Source organism: Boeremia exigua (genome assembly GCF_020726555.1).
Source record: "Boeremia exigua strain MPI-SDFR-AT-0100 chromosome Unknown C7974scaffold_4, whole genome shotgun sequence".
Taxonomy (NCBI): Eukaryota; Fungi; Ascomycota; class Dothideomycetes; order Pleosporales; family Didymellaceae; genus Boeremia; species Boeremia exigua.
Genome location: NW_025763521.1, coordinates 504,485 through 523,562, shown reverse-complemented (window position 1 = coordinate 523,562; position 19,078 = coordinate 504,485). Strand labels below are relative to the sequence as shown.

Genomic DNA, 19,078 nt, shown 5'->3' with positions numbered 1-19,078 from the left:
ACAAATTCAATCCTCTTCACTCAATTTGTACTGATCGATGGCTGTGACTGCTGACCACCGAACTGGTTGTCATGCATCCTGATGGTCTGATGAGACACAATTCCGGAAGATGCTGAGAAGCTAGACCTCGAGAGCGAAGGCACATAGCGTAATGGTAGATCTATCAGCAGTACAGGGAACAAGTCTTCTCAACCTGCAAAACTGAAATTCGATCTGCCATGCAAACCGCGTTGCCTGACCGTTGATCACGCAGCCCCACTTACAGGGCGTATACAGGCTGAAGGCCGCCCTTCACTTCGCTGCGAATCAGGGAACGGGCGCACCTAACCTTTTTGATCGCACTACAAACGATCATAGTTTAACCCGCAGTATAAATACTACATCAGCTACCACCTTGCTTTTGGCGACGCGTGCCCCCAACTTATCTCGCCCAACTCTTTGAAGCTACACACTCCTTGTGTCAACGCAAATATGGCATCTCCTCCAACGACTCCCGGGCCGGAGATTCCGGAGTGCTCCGAAGATTGGCGATTCGAAGAAACCGGTGCACCATGTGAGTGGGTCGAAGAGTACCGCCCGGGTGGTCTCCATCCTGTCAGCCTGGGAGACACCTTTTGTGAGGGTAAGTATAAAGTGATCCGTAAGCTTGGAGCAGGATGTTCCTCTACGATATGGCTAGTCATCTGTGAAGGGTATGTACACGAGCGACCACCTGCAAGCATTCCAGTAACAATCTCTATAGCCCACCAACATACGTCGCTCTTAAGATCACAACTGCAAAATCGACCATCACGAGCACTGAGCTCACAGTATTGGACCACCTGCTTGCTGCAGCAGATGATTATCCTAACTCAAGACACGTTACTAGGCTTCTCGATCGTTTCACGCACCAAGGTCCTAATGGCATCCATCAGTGTCTGGTGTTCGAAGTCATGGGTGCAACAGCTGCTTCACTTGTCGAAGAGCTACCCGAGAACAAGCCTCGGATGTTTATGAAGCCGCAACGATACCCCAAGTCAGTAGCAAAGACGATGTTGCTTCACATGCTGGGCGGACTAGCGTTTCTGCATCAGAATGGAATCGTCCATGGAGACTTTCAGCCTAGGAACATACTCTTCTCGAGCAAAGACATCGAATCGCTTGATCCGCAAGAGCTCAAACAGGACGAAGCTAAGACAGCTGTCCCTGTCCAGAGGATCGATGGAAAGAACGACCTTTGGGCACCGAAGAATCTGTATCTGAAGCAGTCACTGCATCAGCACGTGCAGCTCGGCCAGGATATCTGTGTGAAGCTTTCCGACTTCGGTGCAGGTAAGTCCGCACACCGCGACTCAATACTTCCAAGAAACGCAGCTCACCATAATCCCAGCCTTCTTCACCGGAAATCCGCCTGCAAAAGCCATCACACCCATTGCACTCCGCGCGCCAGAACTCATCCTCAACCAGCCCTTCAGCAGCGGCATCGGCACCGGCATCGACATGTGGAGCTTCGGGTGCCTGGTGTACGAGTTTCTCACAGGCAGCAAGCTCTTCACGGTAATGATGTTTGGCTTCGACCAGGAAGACGTGGACGGCGCGGACGACGAACACCTGCTGCAGCTGAACGACATCATTCGCCCTCTACCGGAAGCCATGATGCGCGCATGGCCACGCTCAAGCGTGTGGTACGACGCAGAGCACAACCTTTTGCAGCCCGACGAGGCCGCTGTCGAAGACAGCGGCGGAGAAGAAGCTGCAGCCGAGCGCGTGGGCCTAGATGACGGGGTTGACAACGGGCTGCCGTACATCTACGATTCGCTTGAGACGAGGTTTGCAAAGAAAAAGCATCCTGATATAGATGATGAGGAGGCGGCTGTCATCTGTCAGCTTATTCGGGAGGTTCTTATGTACGATCCTGCCGAGCGTGCTACCGCGGAGCAGCTGCTTAAGCACCCGTGGTTCTTGGAGTGAGCAAGCGAACGTGTGTACTTGCCACGGAGAGGTATTCTATGGAGCACGAGCTTAGTGTACTTAGCCTGGCGTTCGGACGTTGGGCGTAGAAGAAGATCGGTAGAGAAAGGATGGGCAACATGAGCTCTAAAGGAGATGTCTACCCAGTTTGTGAACAAGAATAATCAAACGCAACCTGATTAAAATTCGCTGCGCTCATCCTCATTTCGTCACATCGCTGCCTCCACAAATCACGGAAGGCTACAAGACAAGAAATGGAAAACGGAGAGCACGAAGTACCAGTGATGGGGGACGTCAATCTCGTAAATTCATGACAACACCCAGACACCCATTCCATGATATCACAGCCCAACCCAAACGCCACGCAAAACCGCTACAAACAACCAACCACCACCCTCAAGCCGCCTTCTTCGCAACCGGCCGGATCCAACTAACTGCCAAATTGACCGCCACAACCACGACCCCGATGATCCAAAACACCCGCCCGTAATCCTTCCCATTGTAGCGAAAAATAATCGCAAACACAATCCCGCCCAGATTCCCCATCGCGCCCGTAAACCCCGACACCACGCCGTTCGCATGCGGATGCACATGCGGCACGAGCCCGAAATCGGCGCCATTGCCGCCCTCCAGCACCACGGCCAGCGCGCCCACGAGTCCCATCATCGTGCTCACGTCGCGGGGGTCCAGCGCGCCAATCACAATGAGGAAGGCGCCCGTCAGCACGCCGTACGTGTGCAGCACGGCTTTCTTGGCCCACACGGAGTGCGTGCGGCGGTAGGCCAGGTCGGAGATGTAGCCGCCCAGGGGCCGGGCGACGCCGTTTAGGAGGCCGAACATGGCGGCCCAGTTGCCCGAGGCTTGCAGGGTCATGGAAGGGAAGGCGTGCAGGTAGTAGTTCCCCAGCACGGAGTTTATGCTTAGTTCGGCGCCGAAGGTGCAGAAGTAGCAGGCGGCTGGGACGAGCGTTTGGAGGGAGAACATGATGCGGAGGACGCTGGTGAGGGAGGGCTTTTGGATGATTTCGGTGCTGGCGGTTGTGTCTGTGGAGGGGTCAGTGAGTGTAAGGGTGTAAGGGGGGGGGGGCTCTTACACATCTGCGCGTCAGTCTGCTGCGCCTCGTTGTCTTTCCAGCCGTGTTTCTTCTCGTCGCCGGCGGGGCCCGCAGCAGAACTCTTCTCGATATCCGCCGTGCTGCCCAGGCGCGACGACATGGGACTCGGCTTGGGCACGTCCTGCAGCTCGCCCCTGATATCCACCACGTCGCCCTCGCGCGTGCCCGTCTTCACACCCGGAACGACATCGTGGCGCCTCAGACTCTCCTCCGCGGCTGCATGCCGCTTTGCCCACGCCCCCGTCGGCGTGTCCTCGCACAACACCAGCAGACACGCGGCCACGAACACAATCAGCACGCCCGGCACCACAAACGCCACGCGCCACGCCTTGTGGCCCGGCAGCCCGTCGTCGACAAGCGCCTTGTACACCGCCGGCATGACGAAGTAGGTAATGCCGCCACCGAGATTACCCAGGCCGCCTGCCAGCGCGTTCGCAAGGCCGACGACATTCGTGTCGAAGAAGCCCGTGGTCCAGACCTGGCACGGCACGAAGCTGCCGCCCAGCACGCCGATGAAGAAGCGCAGCGCGTACAGGCCGGACGCGTTCTGCACGGTGCCGGCGAGGAACGTGGGGACCGCGCCGGCGAGCAGACACCCGGCGAAGGTGAGGCGCGGGCCGAAGCGGTCGCAGGATGGGCCGGCGATGAGGCGGACGAGCAGGGTCGCGGTCAGCGCGATGATGTTGCTGTTTGCGACTTGGTTGTGGGTCATGTGGATGTCGGCTGCGATGACGTCGGCCAGGAGGGGTGGGAAGGCTGGAGCGGTCAGTGGTGTTTGGGGCATGGGTGGGAGGAGGATCGTGTAGGGCAGACAGGGAGTATGTGTGACGTACCGTACCAGGACCAGAAGGCGATCATGAAGCCGAACCATGAGAAGAAGAATGTGCGGCCGTAGGTCGTGGACACTGGGTTGAGGAAAGGGATTGAGCGAGCTTTCTGGGTGATCGGGTTGACGTGCGGCGCACGCCAGAGGAGGCAGAAGGTATCCATATTGGTCGTCCGAGTGTTCGAAATCCGAGAGTATCCAAGGTGTCCGAGTCCAGTGGGTGATTGAAACGGCACCAAGGCAGTAGAGTGAATTCAATTCAGTTCAGTTCAGTTCAATTCACTGCAACAACTGCACCCAGCACACACACCCTCCCCGAACCAGCGCGCCAGCAGTTAAATACTTACCCTCCCAACAAACAATCCAGCATCTCCGCCGCCCCCAGAACCCGCATCTCCGAGGCCACCCCCCGTCCCCATAAAATCGCACCCTAGCCCTATCCCCCTCCCCACCGCGACCCGATACACCCAACACCCACCGATCTCCCGCGCGCTCCCCAGCGCCCGCCGCGCCACCGACGCACACAGGGCCCAGACAAGCAGGCCAAGCAGCGGGAACCAATGCTTGAGCCAGCCACAGTCGTGAGTGCGTCGCAGCAGCAGCGCGCCGATAGCAGGGCAGCGAGATAGGTAGTTAATGAGCGGCAGCGGATTGGGCAGGGGCGTGGCAGACGGGCTTATCTCGCAGACGCCAGTGCGGAAGGTTTTGTGGGCCTTATCGGTCGCGTTGTGTATGGATTTTGGGGGCGCGGGCGCTAGGAGGGAAGGGTTGGGTGCGTCTGGGTAGGGCTGAGACGGGGGGTGGAGTTGGGAGATGGAGGGTTGTGAGTTTGGGTTAGTGAATGAATGGGCAGTCTCGGGCGATTGTGACGGCGGCGGCTGGCAGTTGGAGATGTTTCCGTCAAGACATGGCGTGTGGTCAAGCTTACGCCTCGTTGCTTAGCAGCTTAGCAAAACTATGACTGTCGTATCGTGGTGGCGATGCGTTGCGTATCTATTCACGGAGCGATGTAGTGTAGCTGCAGCGCTCTTATCAAGTCTAAGCGGACACGCACAGCCAATGGAAATATCCAGTGTAAGCCGCGGAGATGCTTGTTTCTCATCACGTGACAAACAAGTTATACAGCTGTAGGGCTGGCGCGCGAGTCAGCAATCGTACGCTAGCAGAGAGTAAGCGAAAGTGTAAACAAACATCTGACCGAAATGGATTCTTGTGCGGTAGATCTTGTGCAAGTTGTACTGTTAAATATAAGCCCCCTTCCCAGTCCACCTCTTTCTTTGTCGTGCTGCCAAGCAGCAAAAGTGTCGAGAACGCAAGGCCGCCCAAAGCTTTCGAGACAATAGAACATCTAACGCAAGCCTGTAACGCATGATATAGGGTATCTCAAAGGAGAAATGACCTGAACGCCGGTGGTACGAAAGTCGCTGGAAACCACAAGTGCGTCCTCCAGAATTAAACGCGTGCTAAAGATCGTCGTCGTCGTTGTAGCTGTTGTCTGCCGTCGGCCAGTGGTCGGGCTTCGGGACCCGTGAGGGTGGTTCTCCTACACGGGGCTTCCTGCCGTAGACAACGAAGCTGGGTTTGTTAGCGAGAAGACCGTCTCAAGAACAGCCAACTTACACCTTGTAGTAGGCGTGTACGTTCTTGTCAAACAGCGAGTTGTGCACGCGAGCGAGTTTGACGCGGACTTCAGGCTCTGTCCAGCCCCAAGCTCGGTTGAAGTAGTTGACCGACCATCCATACAAGCCTGCCTGCATGTTGTGCATCATGAACTTTCCGAGCAGCTTCAGCCTGGGGTCTTTGGCCCACTCGTTGATCGGTATGTAGAAGACCTCCTCCCTGACGTCGACGAAGCCGGCTTGTTCGTACCACATTTTCAGTTTGTTAGCGATGCGAAGCGGTGTGCCCAGGATGTCCTGCGCGGCTTGGTTCTGATCCTTGGACCACTCCAGGAGGGGCCAGTCGGCCGGCATAGTGCCGTCGTCGCAGCAAACCTTGTTGTCGAGTTCCTGAGACTCCATCCAGCCGCCGGGCTCGAGGTTGTTGAAGCACTTTTGGATAATCTCGCGGAAGTCGTGGAAGATGCCCAGCATCATGCGCGTGTGGATGTAGTCGTACGTGTGGCCGTTGGCAAGACCCCACCAGATCTTGTCTCTGATGTCGTCGATGTTGAAGAACAAATTCTCGGGCGAACTAGCCAAAGTCAGTTTTGCACGTGTCGAGAGCTACAAACCATACTCTTTGATCATGCGCTTGGGCGGCGGTGTTAGGTCAATGCCCTCAACCTTGGTCATGTCAGCAGGCATCTAGGAGCGAATCGGAGAACGCACGCGACTCCGGGGAAATTCCAGGGCTGGTCATGTCAGCGCAGTAACAAGGGTGCCTGGTAGCACAAACCTATCTGGCGGCACCAGGAGCCGGTGCCACAGCCAATGTCCAGAATCGCGCGGGGGCGTTTCTGTGGCAGGCCGGTGAGCGGGGCGAACCAGTTGCGGTCGTTGAGCAGGACCTTGAAGAGGATGTGCTGCCATTTCAGGCGGTCGTATTCAAGCTGGCAGCGTCAATTGGCGTCGATGGCACGGACAAGGCAGCGCCTACCTCGTCGTTGGGGAACGGGTATGCTGGCGGCTGTTAGAGACGGGCGTGGAGCGGCGGTTGCGACATACCTCCGGCCTTCCACTTCTGATATGTGCGGCCGTACTCGTGCAGCACGTCCTGCACCGACGGCGTGAGGCTCTGGGTTTCCCTGGTGGTGGTGAGCGCGGACAGCAGCACGGCGGCGGGCGGCGTACGCTTCGAAGTCTGCCGAGTTGAGGGAGCGGCCGTCGGGCTGTCAGAGACTCGGTTAGCTGTCGAGTCGTGGGGCAGCGGGGGAGCGAACCACGTACATCGGCCTCGATGGACTGGTCGGTCGCGTCGGTTGCGTCTGTGACGGCTGTGAGGACGGTCGCGGCCGACAGCGGGCGCGGGCGCTGCATGGGAGCCATCATGTCGTTGCCCGGGGCCGTCGCAGCGGTTTGCGTGCGAGGAATCGAGTAGGAGGCGATTCCCAGCTGAACGGGAATCGCCTCCTCCTGCTCGGGACGCGACGCTAGAAGCGGCCTGGTGTGGGCCTGACACCCCGCAGTGCCTCCCGCCCTCACCGCCTGGTGCCAGCAGCGCACCTCCAGACGCTGTCGTGGCCCGCCGCGTCGAATCAGCTGGGCCGTCGTGCTCGACGTGCGACAAGCAGCACCGGTGGCGCCCGCCCACCCGATGAAGTGGATGCGACATGGCCGACGCCTCGGGTGCCGTTTGTCTGACACGTCCCGCCGCCGCCAGCCATGGGCGGTCCTATGGCGTGCAGCGCTGGCCATTAGCTCACCCTGCCGTCGTTGACAGCTCTGCGCCGCGGCGATCTGCCGAGCCGACCTACGCGGCGAGGCGTTGCGAGGCGTTGCACCGCGCCCAGCTGCGAGCGTGAAGCATCGTCCTGTCCGCCGCCGCCCTGGCCCTGGAATCTCCCAAAGTGCCACGGCCTGCACGGAAGAGCAATGCTGGCTAGTCACAGTCCCGTTGCCGCGGTCTTGGTCATGGGAATGTCTTGTCCTGCATGCCTGCATCCCGAACGAAGGGGTCGGCGTGTCAGTGGCTGGCCGAATTTGAGGCCTTCCGTCTACACATCACTGGCCGGCACACTCCACCAACGCCCAATTCCAGCATGAGGAAGCGCCACCTTGCAGCCAAGCTGATGTCAAGCTGATTAAAAAGCTGATTAAACGAGTATTATGTACGGCATGGTTGTTGTCGCGCCTAGTGCGCGGGTATCAAAAAACTGGAGACAGCACGAAAAGCAACGAAAACGCATCGCAGAAGGTCGTCAGCACCACATAGCCCGCATGTACCATTCCCCCCAAACCCAGTTAACCTGAAACTTCCCCTCGCGCCTTGCTGCTCATTGACATCGCATACATCACACATAACCTATCATAAACCAAGACGAGCACCCTCAAAAACGGTCCGTGTAACTCAAGAACGTCCCGTTCGCGGTTCCTGGCGTCCCAGGCCCTTTCGGGAATTCCCCAGGCACGTGCAAGTCAGACACACTAATGTCTGTGTTGGTCCTGTGCACACTGGGGAACGCCTGCTTGTCGGCCGTTTCGATCAACTCAACGGGCACGGGGCCGCCGTTTACGGTGCGACCGGACGTAGGAAAGGGAAAGGCTTGGTTATCGGCCGTCTCGATAAGCTCCACGGGTACCACCCCGCCGTTCACAGTCTGGCCCGAGGTAGCGGCGGGAGCTGCCTCAGCCTCACCTAAAAAAGGCGGGGCGTTGTTGTTTGCAGTAGGCGTAGGAACACCACTATCCAAGCCACGCTCACCCTGACGGGCGATGATGGTGGCCGGGTGCACCTGTGCTTGCGTGCCGCCCGTAAAGTCATCGACAGGCTGGGCTTGCGTGCCGCCTGTAAAGTCGTCGACAGGATGGGCTTGCGTGCCACCCGTAAGATCGTCGATGGGCACGCCCCGCTCATCAACTTGAGGTTGGTGCTGCTGTTCTGTGCCTAGCGACTGCAACGCTGGATCTTCCTCCTTAGCCTGGTGACGACGGTATGCCTCACCTGCGAGCGCGCCTGCAGCTACACCGCCGGCAGCCGGAGCCATCCAGCCCCTGTAGTCGCTGCCGTGATGTTCGCTTGGAGGTCCTTCTGCAGCCTGGCCTGCGTAAGGGTTGACGTAGGAGAGATCGCGTGGCGGTTGTTGCTGGTTGGATGATTTGTTATAGTTGGAAGTGTACGGGTCGGCGTATATACTATCTTCGTACTGCGGTTGACGAATAGGTTGTGTGTTGATGTACGAGGGTTCCTGATACTGCTGAGGGTTCGCATCCGGTTGCGGAGAGTGTGAGTTGGCAGGGTACATTGGGTACACGTTGTGCTGAAGAGGCCCTCCCGAAGCCGTGGTTATGTCATGTGCGAAGTCCGAGCTGCCACTAGATGGTGAGAGAGGTTCATTTAAGTGACGGTTGACCGCAAGATCCGAAGGAAATCGCCCACCTGGAGAAGGTCTAGTCGGTGGTTGCTCCCTCGGCTGGCTGACCATTGACTGATTTGCAGAATACGGTACGGCATCGGCCTCGTCTTCCTCTAGGCCACCGTCGGAGCTGGCCGACCTCGCACTGCCTGCGCTGGCACTCCTGACGCTGGCGTGTCGACGTACGAAGGCGTTGCGTTCTTCGCCACTCTTCTCGGTCAGAGTCTGGATGTCGTCGTACCAGGCGTTCATTGTTTCGTATGTCTCGGCGCGGAATACCCAGGTGTGTCCGCGGTGCATGGATCCGGCCTGGCGACCCTTAATCACGAATTTATGAGATGAGCTACCAGGTTGAGAGCGCGAGCCGAGCTTTTGATCTGGCAGGTACAAGGACATAACAGGCGGCTGAGTGTAGATTCGATCGGCGGACTTGAACTCATGGATATGCGTTGGCGACAGAACGTACCTAGTGATGTTAGCAATGCGCAAATAGGGGGCGGAGATTGGAATACCATCCAGGGGTATAGCTCTTCAGGTATTTGCTCTTTCTCTCGAGCATGCCGGCTCTGACTTCGGTGGTAGCTGGGTGGTGTTTTCCGGGGTATTCGATATCTTCCAATCTGCGCAGCGGCAGATCTGGGTTTACAAAGTGGGAATCAGTTCGGACGAACCGGCCCCATTCCTGGTCTCTGGGCATGGCAATCGGACCGCTGCGAAGCTTGTCCACGGTCGCGTACATCTCATCGGCGTCGCGCTTGAGGATGCTGGCCAGGGCGTTATAAGCTTTTTGAATCTCGCCGACAACAATGGACTCGAGCTCACGCCCCGAGTTCTCGAGGTTCAGGTAGGCCTGTCCTAGTCAGCATGCGCTTCCGTGTGCGCTTAACTCGACTCACTCGGTGGAGGTAGTTCTCCTCATCAATCTGGCGCTCAACCTGACGCTCCACGCCCAGGCGCACAACGTATGGGTCTCCCTTGCCGGCGATCGCAGACGGATCGGAGTCGACTACTGCAAGAGCCTCCTCGAGAGCCGTCACGCATTTCCTCGTGTTCTCCTTCTCCTTCTCGACATTGTTCTTGAAGTCGCCAGACAAAGACTTGATCTCCTTGATCTTCTGCGCAAGATCTGCGCGAAGCCCACTGAGCTGGTTGATCACATCTGCCTCGATGTCCCTGGCCTTGTTGGCGTCAACAATGGCCTGCTTGTGGAAATCGCGGAGGAAGCGGGTCGCTTCGTTAAGACCCCCGTCGCTGAGCAGTGAGGCGGGCGCGTTGGTGTTGTTGATTACATTGGACACTTTGAGCAACGACTTGGCGCGGTGCTCGTACGAAGATGAGACTTCTCGGAAGTAGGCAATCAGATCTTTGAGAAACTTGCGCCATGCTGTCTAGTGTTAGTCAATGTCAGCCTGCTTGTCCTCGTCACCTACTCTGGAACCGATCGGCCAAGATCTCAGTTGGGGAGCCCTTGGTAGGAACAGGCGTGTAGAAGACGCTGTCTTCGCGGTCGTAGCCATGCTCCTGGTCATCAATGGTAACACCGCGGATGCTGCCAGCGTGCATGCTCTTCCTGCTCCCGCTTCGCTTCAGGCTGGCAGCCCTCTTCACCGAACCCTTCTTCTTGAGAGTGCCACTGCGCGAGGGCGTGGACCCTTGATTCAGGGTCGCTTCTCTCAGTGTCGACGAGGCCCTGGACGCGGAGCGCTGTGGCAGATCGCCATCGAGGACCGAGGAGCCCCTGGTGCGCGCGTCAAACTCCTCCTCGAACCTGCCGCGGCGCTCTGGTGTTGTCGCAAAGTCGTTCACGCCGACCTGCAGATGCGAGCTGTCGCCATAACCCCTCGAAAGGTGCGAGGGGTCGTCTATGCTGGGAACGCCCGCCATCTGTCCCTGGGTGATCCTGGCAGTCTGGGAATGTGATTGGTGATTGAATTTAAAAAATGTTGAAAGAAGATGTGATAGATTGATCGCGCAGCTGGTCTTTGGTCTCGGCAGGGAATCAAAAAGGGGTCCGGGGCCTGGGTATATGCGAGGTGGTGCCTGTGGTGGTAGCTTGCGCACTGTGGCTGTCGATGACGCGGGGCACGCGCTACCTCGGAAATGAACCTTGAGGATTTAGAGGCGCAGCCGTTCACGGACGCCCAATGGAGATGGTGCTGTAGATCAGTCGGTTCGTGCAGATGCGCTTGGGCTTCGTTGATGTTTCGAAATATCGAAAGAACAGGTGCGAGTCCACACACAGCGACGCTGTCTGGTTTTCTCGCGGCCTGCGGCTTTGCAACCCAACAGCCTACGTCATGCAACCAGTCGTACTTTCCTTGAGCTACCTTGGCAACTATCGTGACCACAGCCGAACGCACCGAGCGAATCGTCATCATGCATTCACTACTGCCAGCGACGGCTGCTTCCGCCTAGCCTATGGCGTCTTCCAGCATCAATGCTGCTCGTTGGCATTTGCAGGCCTTGCGCTGCAGGTGCCTTGTCAGCTGTGGCTTTGCAGCCTGAGGCTCTGGACAGTTTGCAGTGGTCCTCTGCGATATTTGCTCGTCAAACACGTGGAGCCGCTTGATGTGGAGTGACGATCAGCCGGTCTTCCCGAACACAGCAAGCTCTCTTCCTGCCGCCGATCGTTACATTCGTGCCTTGCCGAAGCGCAGCCCAATGCCTGTTTGTGAGATCGACGTGCGCTACCTCCTGACGACTGCTCGGCCTCGTATTGTGATCTTCGTCCGCGCTTGAAAGCTCTTCGTGCGGTCAGTTCAACAGTTGGATTTCTGGCAGCAAAACTTGTTGACATGGTCGAACCCCACCACGGCACCAGGCGGCGCTGGATTTTTGAGCTACCGTGTTGTGACGACGTAGCGTACCACAAGCCTACCAATATGACCAAGTCGTGCCAAATGCGCAGGATGACCGCAAGTATCACGTTCAACGTTGGTAGAGGGAGGTGATACATTCGCACTTACATGTATGTAGACGAGGCTGTTGCGCTTCACAATATTATTCGACATGCATGAACGGTTCAAAACGGGACTGGATGACTTGCAGATTTGATGGAATACAAATCAAGTCTAAGCTCAACCATGCTATATTCATCTCGGAGATTGAAGAGTGGCCTGAAAGAGCAAGAACCAGGTAGCACGTCTGCTGACCGTACATACTCCAACTCTAGCAATTCGTAACACATTATATTGAGCGCTCCGGGACCGCGTGCCGGCAACGAGACCGCACCCTTATTGCGTCCGTCAACACTATACCCGGATAAAGCCAACTGCCAGCAGCCGGCAAGCGGCACCATGGCATTCGTCCACCGCCCGTCCTGAAACAAGAACACCAAGCATATTATAAGACCGCAATACCTGCGTGTTTGCGAGCATTCGTTAGCCGACTGCACGTGTTGCGCGGTAATCTATGTGGACGACGGAGTGCATGCGAGACGCCGTGGAGCAGCCACGATTCGCCAGGAATACAGTGCGCCCAGGACACCTCACCGTAGGAGTTAGATGCTCGCTCACCACTAAGGCAGACCATCGTTCGTAGGCAATGCGAGTGATATAAAGACCGTACAGGATGTGCATCAAGCATCAGCCCTTCAGCCCCCCACCCGTACAGACGAAGACAGCCGCCGTACAGCGAAGACAGCCACCGTATAGACGAAGCCAGCCACCATGAAGCTCTCCCTCGCCCTCACCACGCTCCTCCCCCTCCTCTCCACCGCCCACACCATCGCCCAACGCGTCCGGTACCCCCCTCCCCGTCCCCCCCTCTCCCCAGCTAACCCCCCAGCGTCAACGGCGCCGACAACGGCGAAGCAGTAGGCATCCGCACGGCGCTGTCCAACTACCCGCTGGAGAACGTCAACGCGGCCGAGCTCGCGTGCAACGCCAACTTCAAGCAGCCGGTGTCGAGCAAGGTGATTCCCGTCAAGGGCGGCGATAAGGTGGGCGTGCTGTGGGGCCATGTGGTGGGCGGCGCGCAGTATCCGGGGGATGTGGATCATCCGATTGCGGCGAGTCATAAGGGGCCGACGATGTTTTACATGTGCGTAGCTGTGCTATCCCTATGACTGCCACTTACATACACACCCGCACACGCATCTCAGGCGTCTAGCTAACACCCCCCAGGGCCGCCGTCCCCAGCGCCGCCAGCGCGTCGCCCGCGGGCCTGAAGTGGATCAAGGTGTTCGAGGACGGGCTCGACAGCGCCGGGAAATGGGGCGTGGACCGCATGATTGCGAACGGCGGGTGGGTGGATTTCACGGTGCCGCGGTGCCTCGCGGCGGGCGAGTATCTGCTGCGCGCGGAGATTATCGCGCTGCACTCGGCGGGGACGCTGGGCGCGGCGCAGTTCTACATGTGAGTTGCTGTGTGGTTATTGTGCGGCGTGTTGGGCGTCGTGTGAGGGTGTTGGACGTCTTGTGGACGTCGTGTGAGGGTGTGGCGAGGATACTGCTAATGCATGGCAGGGGCTGCGCGCAGATCTCGGTGTCGGGGACCAGTTCGACGGTGGCTGCTACTACGGTGTCGTTTCCTGGCGCGTATAAAGCGACGGATCCGGGGATTTTGGTTAGCATTTACAACAACCAGGGACAGCCGACGGGCAATGGGGCGTACAAGATTCCCGGGCCGGCGGTGTTGAAGTGCTGAGTGTTGAGGCTGGAGCACTGGAGTGCTGAGGCTGAAGTACTGGACTGCTGAGAAGTGAAGATTGATCTGGGTGTATAGTGGAGTACTGAATAGTGGAGACTGATGAAAGAACGAATCTCATTGCACTCGCCGTCTACCGCCATACTGATGTACAGATGCTCACCAACTTTTCACACTAACGCTCACCTGCCCTTCTTGACCCAGCCCTCCATGCTGTCACGCACATCGTGCACCTTCTCCTGCACACGGCCCACCGTCATCCCAGCATGTGCCTTGCCCGTCTCGATAAAGTGCGTGATGTTCGCCTTGGTGCGCAAATGGGCCTCGGCCAGCGCCGGATACTTCTCCTCATACGACCACACAAGGCCGCCCACATTGCTCATAGTAATAGGCAGCACGGCATACGCAGCGGTAATGCCCACAGCGGCCGGCACGCTCGCGCGCAGCAGCACGTTGCGGTTGCGGGTGACGATGCTGCCGGCCATGGCGGCGACCAGCACGTACAGGGCGCCCGGGAAGATGCGCTCGCCCGACTCGCGCGGCGGGGCGAGCGACCGCACAGTGCTCGTGAACGAGTGCTCCAGGCGCAGGGTCTCGGTCAGCGCGCGGTCGACGGCGGCCTCGCCGCGCACGGCTTGGCGGTACAGGGCCAGGCGCGCGCCGCCGATTTGCTGGGCCAGGCGGTCGGTGGGCGTCGGGCGGTAGGCGGCTTCGGGGGTCAGGGCCTGGGCGGGCTGTGTCAGGGCGGGTGCGGTGGGCGCGGTGGTGTCGATGGGGAGGTCGTCGTAGATGGGCTTGCGGTCCTGCGGCGGTTAGCGGGCGGCGGGGGAGGACTGCAGCGGGCGCGGGGGGCGTGCTGCGGGCGGCTCAGCGTACAATGGCAGATGGCTGCTCTTCAGCGTGGAGGGTTCGCGGCGTGAAGACTGCGGCCGCGGCGAGGGCGGCAGCCATGGGGACGGCGCGCTGGATCTCGTCAATGGGCGGCCGGGGGGATTGAGCGCGCACTCACCTGCCGGAGCAGCGGTCTGAAGGCCATGTTGGGCGGAGGTGGGCGTGTGATGGGGCTGGTGTCGTCGCTGTACGGTTTGGCGGAGAGCTTGTCGTCGTCGGCCCGTGCGGGCTTTGTTGGCACGCCGCCGCCTCCTCCGCTGCTCTGCACCTCACCATGCTGCAGCGGCTGGCACGCCCTCGCTCAGCGCCCCGATGCCTCCACGCCGCCTCGCGCCCGCGCCGCTTCAACAGCACCGTCGCCGCCCGTGACCGCGCCCGTGACACCGCCCGCGACACACGACCCGCCCTCGCCGGGCTGTCCGCCAGCAGCAAGGCCGACGACGACGCCCTGCGCAAGGTCTTCGACAATGCCGGCTTCTGGGAGGCCTTCCGCCGCCCGTCCGCGCGCCAGGCGCCCGCCGGCATCATCGGCAACAAGTACCTGACGCACCCGGACGGCTTCCTCGACTTCGTCACCATCACCATCCAGCGCTGCAATGCCGTCGTGCAGAAGGTCGCCGACGCCGCGTCGCCCGCCGACTACCGCCTGCTGGTGCGCGAGCTCGACAAGCTGAGCGACCTGCTGTGCCGCGTCATCGACCTGGCCGACTTCGTGCGCGGCACCCACCCAGACCGCCGCTTCCAGATCATGGCCGTCAAGGCCTACCAGACCGTCTTCCAGTACATGAACCAGCTCAACACCACCCCCGTGCTGTACGACCAGCTGAAGACCGCCTCGGAGATGCCCGACGTCTACGCGAGCTGGTCCGAGGAGGAGCGCATAGTCGCGCGCATTCTGATGGAGGACTTTGCGCGCTTTGGCATTGGTCTGGACGGCGCCACGCGACAGCGCCTAGTCGATATGAGCGGCGAGATCGCCGAGGTTGGGTCGCAGTTCGTCGAGGGTATGGCACCCGAGACGCTGAAGCTGAAGTTCAAGTCGCAGCGCGTCAAGGGCCTGGATCCGAACCTGGCGCGGCAGCTGACGCGCTGGGGCGAGACGACCATATCGACCATGCACCACGAGTCGCAGATGGCCCTGCGCTTCGTCGAGGATCCCGATGTGCGGCGAGATGTCTACTCGGCCGTGCGCACCGCCAGCAGCTCCAGCATCGCGCGCCTGGAGAAGATGCTGAAGCTGCGCGCCGAGCTGGCAAACGTGTCTGGATACGAGAGCTTCGCACACATGACGCTGGAGAACAAGATGGCCAAGACACCCGAGGCGGTCAACCAGTTCCTGGACGCTCTGTATCAGGACAACCGGCCCGCCGTCATGGCCGACCTCGACGAGCTGGTCGCGCTGAAGCAGAGCGACGCACACCAGGACAACTTCCCCGACCGCATCAACGCCTGGGACAAATTCTACTACACTCAGAAGATGCTTGCGAACATGGAGGGGGCATACCGCCAGCGCACGCCCGACACGCTCTCCTCGTACTTTTCTGTTGGCACCGTTCTGCAGGGCATCTCGCGCCTGTTTGACCGTGTTTACGGCGTCCGCTTCGTTCCACGAGAGACGCAGCCCGGTGAGGTGTGGGACGACGGTGTGCGCCGGCTGGACGTCATCTCAGACACAGAAGGTCACATCGCCGTCTTGTACTGCGATCTCTTCTCGCGGCCCGGCAAAACACCAAACCCAGCGCACTTCACACTCCGCTGCAGCCGCGAAATCCTCAACTCTGAGATTGCCGAGATGTCGCACATGGGGCACCGCTTTGCCTCGCCCATCGAAGCAGCCACGGACGGCATGTCTGTCGCCTACAACGCAGAGCGCGACAGCTACTTCCAGCTGCCCACTATCGCACTGATCTGCGACTTCCACAAGCCCATCACCGCCGGACGACCCGCATGTCTCAACATCCACGACGTGCGCACCCTCTTCCACGAAATGGGCCACGCCCTGCACTCGATCCTCGGCCGCACCGCGCTCCAAAACGTCTCCGGCACCCGCTGCGCCACCGACATCGCCGAGCTCCCCTCGGTGCTGATGGAGCACTTCGCCTTCTGCCCCTCCGTGCTCGGCCTGTACGCGCGCCACTGGGACACGGACGCGCCGCTCCCGATGGCCGCGCTCGAGCACCGCCTCGCCATCGACAACCGCAACCAGTACACCGAACTCGAGTCGCAGATTCTACTCTGCATGCTCGACCAAGCCTACCACTCCGCGCTGCCCGCCCAGCCCGCTTTCAATTCCACCGCCGTCTACCACGACATCTACAACGCCCACGCCGCCGTCCCCGAGCCCGCGGGCACCGCGTGGCAGGGCTTCTTCGGCCATCTGTTCGGCTACGGCGCCACGTACTACTCGTACCTGTTTGACCGCGCCATCGCGGCGAAGATCTGGACAGACGTGTTCCAGAAGGACGGTCCGGGGGGCAGTCTGGATCGTCGCAACGGCGAGTTGTATAAGAACGAGTTGCTGCGCTGGGGCGGCGGCCGCGATGGCTGGCAGTGTCTGGCGGGCGTGTTGGGGGATGAGCGGTTGGCGCTGGGGGATCAGGCGGCCATGAGGGAGGTCGGGAAGTGGGGGATTAGGGAGAGTGTAAGGTGATGGGGTTGCGAGTGGGGATGTGTATATCTTTGTGTATAGACTAGAGCGGCGTCGTAGAGGTAGATCTGTAATGGAGCGGTTCTCTGGAGGAATCCGGTGAGCTGCTATTGCTTTGGAATGATCGTATTTACAACGCAATATCTGGGCTCGTCTAAGACCGCGGATGGTCCTGCTTATCGCAATACTCAGCACACCCAACCTTCAGAAGTCATGCATGGCAGCGTTGAAAGTAGTACAGACGGAGGTGAAGAGTAATTAGCTGTCGCGAAAAGTTGGACAAGAGAATGACTGGAAACGGAGAGCAGAAAGAAAAGGAAACCTACAGAGTCAATCATGTGTCTAGCGAGATGCTTGGTGTTGGCAATAGCATGGTCTGGGGAATGCCTTGAACAGAAAACCTCTTGGTAGATATGTGTATCTGGTCTGACGTCCAGTGGGGCGATGGCATGGATACCGATCCGTTGCAGAGCTACTTGCCCGTCAGTCACGGGGATCCGTACGTCCTAATAATCATAACACTTCCAGGACGCTATCGGTGTAAGTACTGCCTTTGAATGGCTTGCATCAATCATCTCGCTCACATCACTCACTTCAGGCTAGCAAGCATTGTGTTCAAACTCGACTCCGGTCGTTCGTGGATGTATTTTGGAATTAGGCACACTGCTGGAGGCCTCGCTGCAAAATCCGGATTCAAACTTTTCCGTCTTGGTGGTCTTTCCTGGGTGTATAACCTCAAGCTCTACCGAATCTCGCTGGCCTATCTAATCCGTAACGTCCAGAAAGGACACTCGTTACTTCAAAAGGGATCTCGCTGGTGAACCCATCGGTATTTCAAAGGCAAGCCCCACCCGTAGTTTTGAGCGATAATGTTTAAACTCCAAATCAGTCTTAGTTCTGTATATATGATCGATTAGTAAACCGAGGAAAGCTGCACGAGGCGAATTCTTCCACTCACTCATTCATCGTAAAGGCATACGAGACCCTAACTGTCGTGATGACACAGAGACGTTGTGACGACACGGGGATGTTGTGATGCCACAGTTCATCTTCAGCCAGAAGGCGGAGTTGACTTCTTAGTCGACTTCCAGGCTGACTTTCCCTTCCCTGCCCTCCTCCTACCCGTCCAATATCTCGGGTCTACGACATGCTTGCGCTCGAACTCTTCTTCTTTGACAATACAGTAGTCAACAGTGACGTGAGTCCTTCGGTCTGCAGTACTGATATGCCAGCCGCTTCTAGAATAATGGTTAGGTCGCTCAAACGCTCGGGTACGGAAGCGCAAGCTTACACGACGTTGGCGTATATAGCATTTTTGGGCCTTTGCGAGCTGTTTCGAACGAGAGATCTGATGCGATCGCGCTCGACCTCGTCCTTGGAATACCACTCGTCAGGTACAAAGTAGACCTCGAAATCCATCGAGACGAGGCCGAAGGTAAGAAGTGTGTGTAAAATCAGAGCAAGGTTGACTTGGGGATTGTCGAGGTAGGAAGACCTTACTGCCAGACTCAAGATTAAGTATATATAGAGCTTCATTGCATTTGCGCGCCTCTCTCAAAGGGTCCACAGCTGCCTAGCTATTGAGGTGAGAGAGATTCTGGAAACGAGCCGCTGGTGGCCTAGGTGAAGGTACTTCCTCTCATTTGCATTGTCTCACATAGCTGCCGCCAGACCATGATTGAAGGCACCTATTCTCGTCAAATATAGGCTCTTCTTCGGAGCAGTCTGTGGTGAACTGACGTCTTCAGTCTTGCAATCTTCCAGAGGTGCAGTGCGAATCCCATTGCACAAGCACTTCGCCGGGAAGCGAACTGTACATATCAATGCAACCACAAACGTTGGGCAAACTTACCCGTGATTCGTTTGACCAACTTCCGAAAACGGCAAATTGTTTGTGCCTTCGCTGTAAGAGCACTTCACCTCACGTCGTTGCTGCCTTCACGGGCAGCACGGGCCGCATCGACCTTTTTAGCTCCAACAAACAAACGCA

The 19,078-nt window shown here is 58.5% G+C and overlaps 8 protein-coding genes across 8 annotated transcripts; 3 read left to right on the top strand and 5 right to left on the bottom strand.

The window, feature by feature from the left end:
* Positions 1-471: 471 nt before the first annotated feature.
* Positions 472-2,225, top strand: C7974DRAFT_450511 (kinase-like domain-containing protein; the record flags this gene model as incomplete). Its single annotated transcript, XM_046145744.1, has 4 exons — positions 472-692; positions 728-936; positions 1,129-1,311; positions 1,370-2,225. The coding sequence occupies 4 exons, from the start codon at positions 472-474 to the stop codon at positions 1,948-1,950; spliced, it is 1,194 nt and encodes a 397-aa protein (XP_045998791.1). The 3' UTR covers positions 1,951-2,225.
* On the bottom strand, positions 1,933-4,347 carry C7974DRAFT_355206 (major facilitator superfamily domain-containing protein). The gene is made up of 3 exons (XM_046139567.1): positions 3,898-4,347; positions 3,044-3,820; positions 1,933-2,993 (listed from the first exon to the last, which is right to left on the bottom strand). The coding sequence occupies exons 1-3, from the start codon at positions 4,052-4,054 to the stop codon at positions 2,347-2,349; spliced, it is 1,581 nt and encodes a 526-aa protein (XP_045998790.1). The 5' UTR covers positions 4,055-4,347; the 3' UTR covers positions 1,933-2,346.
* Positions 4,348-5,017: 670 nt separating this feature from the next.
* C7974DRAFT_389752 (S-adenosyl-L-methionine-dependent methyltransferase) lies at positions 5,018-6,916 on the bottom strand. Its single transcript, XM_046141401.1, has 9 exons — positions 6,779-6,916; positions 6,683-6,720; positions 6,557-6,636; positions 6,489-6,511; positions 6,288-6,441; positions 6,221-6,243; positions 6,129-6,175; positions 5,511-6,083; positions 5,018-5,465 (listed from the first exon to the last, which is right to left on the bottom strand). Exons 1-9 carry the CDS (start codon positions 6,878-6,880, stop codon positions 5,354-5,356), a joined length of 1,152 nt encoding a protein of 383 aa, XP_045998789.1. The 5' UTR covers positions 6,881-6,916; the 3' UTR covers positions 5,018-5,353.
* Positions 6,917-7,605: 689 nt separating this feature from the next.
* Positions 7,606-11,147, bottom strand: C7974DRAFT_389751 (PH domain-containing protein). Its single transcript, XM_046141400.1, has 4 exons — positions 10,335-11,147; positions 9,801-10,288; positions 9,417-9,754; positions 7,606-9,370 (listed from the first exon to the last, which is right to left on the bottom strand). Exons 1-4 carry the CDS (start codon positions 10,786-10,788, stop codon positions 7,879-7,881), a joined length of 2,772 nt encoding a protein of 923 aa, XP_045998788.1. The 5' UTR covers positions 10,789-11,147; the 3' UTR covers positions 7,606-7,878.
* Positions 11,148-12,572: 1,425 nt separating this feature from the next.
* On the top strand, positions 12,573-13,550 carry C7974DRAFT_307047 (glycosyl hydrolase family 61-domain-containing protein; the record flags this gene model as incomplete). Its single annotated transcript, XM_046138111.1, has 4 exons — positions 12,573-12,646; positions 12,691-12,945; positions 13,029-13,259; positions 13,370-13,550. The coding sequence occupies 4 exons, from the start codon at positions 12,573-12,575 to the stop codon at positions 13,548-13,550; spliced, it is 741 nt and encodes a 246-aa protein (XP_045998787.1).
* A 91-nt stretch (positions 13,551-13,641) lies between these two features.
* C7974DRAFT_143631 (apolipo protein O-domain-containing protein) lies at positions 13,642-14,608 on the bottom strand. Its single transcript, XM_046135652.1, has 2 exons — positions 14,427-14,608; positions 13,642-14,353 (listed from the first exon to the last, which is right to left on the bottom strand). The coding sequence occupies exons 1-2, from the start codon at positions 14,499-14,501 to the stop codon at positions 13,733-13,735; spliced, it is 696 nt and encodes a 231-aa protein (XP_045998786.1). The 5' UTR covers positions 14,502-14,608; the 3' UTR covers positions 13,642-13,732.
* Positions 14,609-14,715: 107 nt separating this feature from the next.
* C7974DRAFT_355189 (uncharacterized protein) lies at positions 14,716-17,091 on the top strand (the record flags this gene model as incomplete). Its single annotated transcript, XM_046139566.1, has 1 exon — positions 14,716-17,091. The coding sequence occupies one exon, from the start codon at positions 14,716-14,718 to the stop codon at positions 17,089-17,091; it is 2,376 nt and encodes a 791-aa protein (XP_045998785.1).
* Positions 17,092-18,082: 991 nt separating this feature from the next.
* C7974DRAFT_450483 (uncharacterized protein) lies at positions 18,083-18,507 on the bottom strand (the record flags this gene model as incomplete). Its single annotated transcript, XM_046145743.1, has 2 exons — positions 18,083-18,326; positions 18,380-18,507. The coding sequence occupies 2 exons, from the start codon at positions 18,505-18,507 to the stop codon at positions 18,140-18,142; spliced, it is 315 nt and encodes a 104-aa protein (XP_045998784.1). The 3' UTR covers positions 18,083-18,139.
* Between the last annotated feature and the right edge of the window lie 571 nt (positions 18,508-19,078).

Bases quoted from the DNA above. Each gene is read 5' to 3' on its own strand.
- C7974DRAFT_389752 (XM_046141401.1), bottom strand. From the start codon at position 6,880: ATGATGGCTCCCATGCAGCGCCCGCGCCCGCTGTCGGCCGCGACCGTC. The intron at 6,442-6,488 runs GTAGGCGCTGCC...TGACGCTGCCAG, and splicing joins ACCCGTTCCCCAACGACGAG to CTTGAATACGACCGCCTGAA. The intron at 6,244-6,287 runs GTTTGTGCTACC...TGACATGACCAG, and splicing joins CTCCTGGTGCCGCCAGATAG to CCCTGGAATTTCCCCGGAGT.
- C7974DRAFT_355206 (XM_046139567.1), bottom strand. From the start codon at position 4,054: ATGGATACCTTCTGCCTCCTCTGGCGTGCGCCGCACGTCAACCCGATC. The intron at 3,821-3,897 runs GTACGTCACACA...TGACCGCTCCAG, and splicing joins CGCCTTCTGGTCCTGGTACG to CCTTCCCACCCCTCCTGGCC. The intron at 2,994-3,043 runs GTAAGAGCCCCC...ACCCCTCCACAG, and splicing joins GCAGACTGACGCGCAGATGT to ACACAACCGCCAGCACCGAA.
- C7974DRAFT_389751 (XM_046141400.1), bottom strand. From the start codon at position 10,788: ATGGCGGGCGTTCCCAGCATAGACGACCCCTCGCACCTTTCGAGGGGT. The intron at 10,289-10,334 runs GTAGGTGACGAG...AACACTAGACAG, and splicing joins CTTGGCCGATCGGTTCCAGA to CATGGCGCAAGTTTCTCAAA. The intron at 9,371-9,416 runs GTATTCCAATCT...TAACATCACTAG, and splicing joins AAGAGCTATACCCCTGGATG to GTACGTTCTGTCGCCAACGC.
- C7974DRAFT_143631 (XM_046135652.1), bottom strand. From the start codon at position 14,501: ATGGCTGCCGCCCTCGCCGCGGCCGCAGTCTTCACGCCGCGAACCCTC. The intron at 14,354-14,426 runs GTACGCTGAGCC...TAACCGCCGCAG, and splicing joins AAGAGCAGCCATCTGCCATT to GACCGCAAGCCCATCTACGA.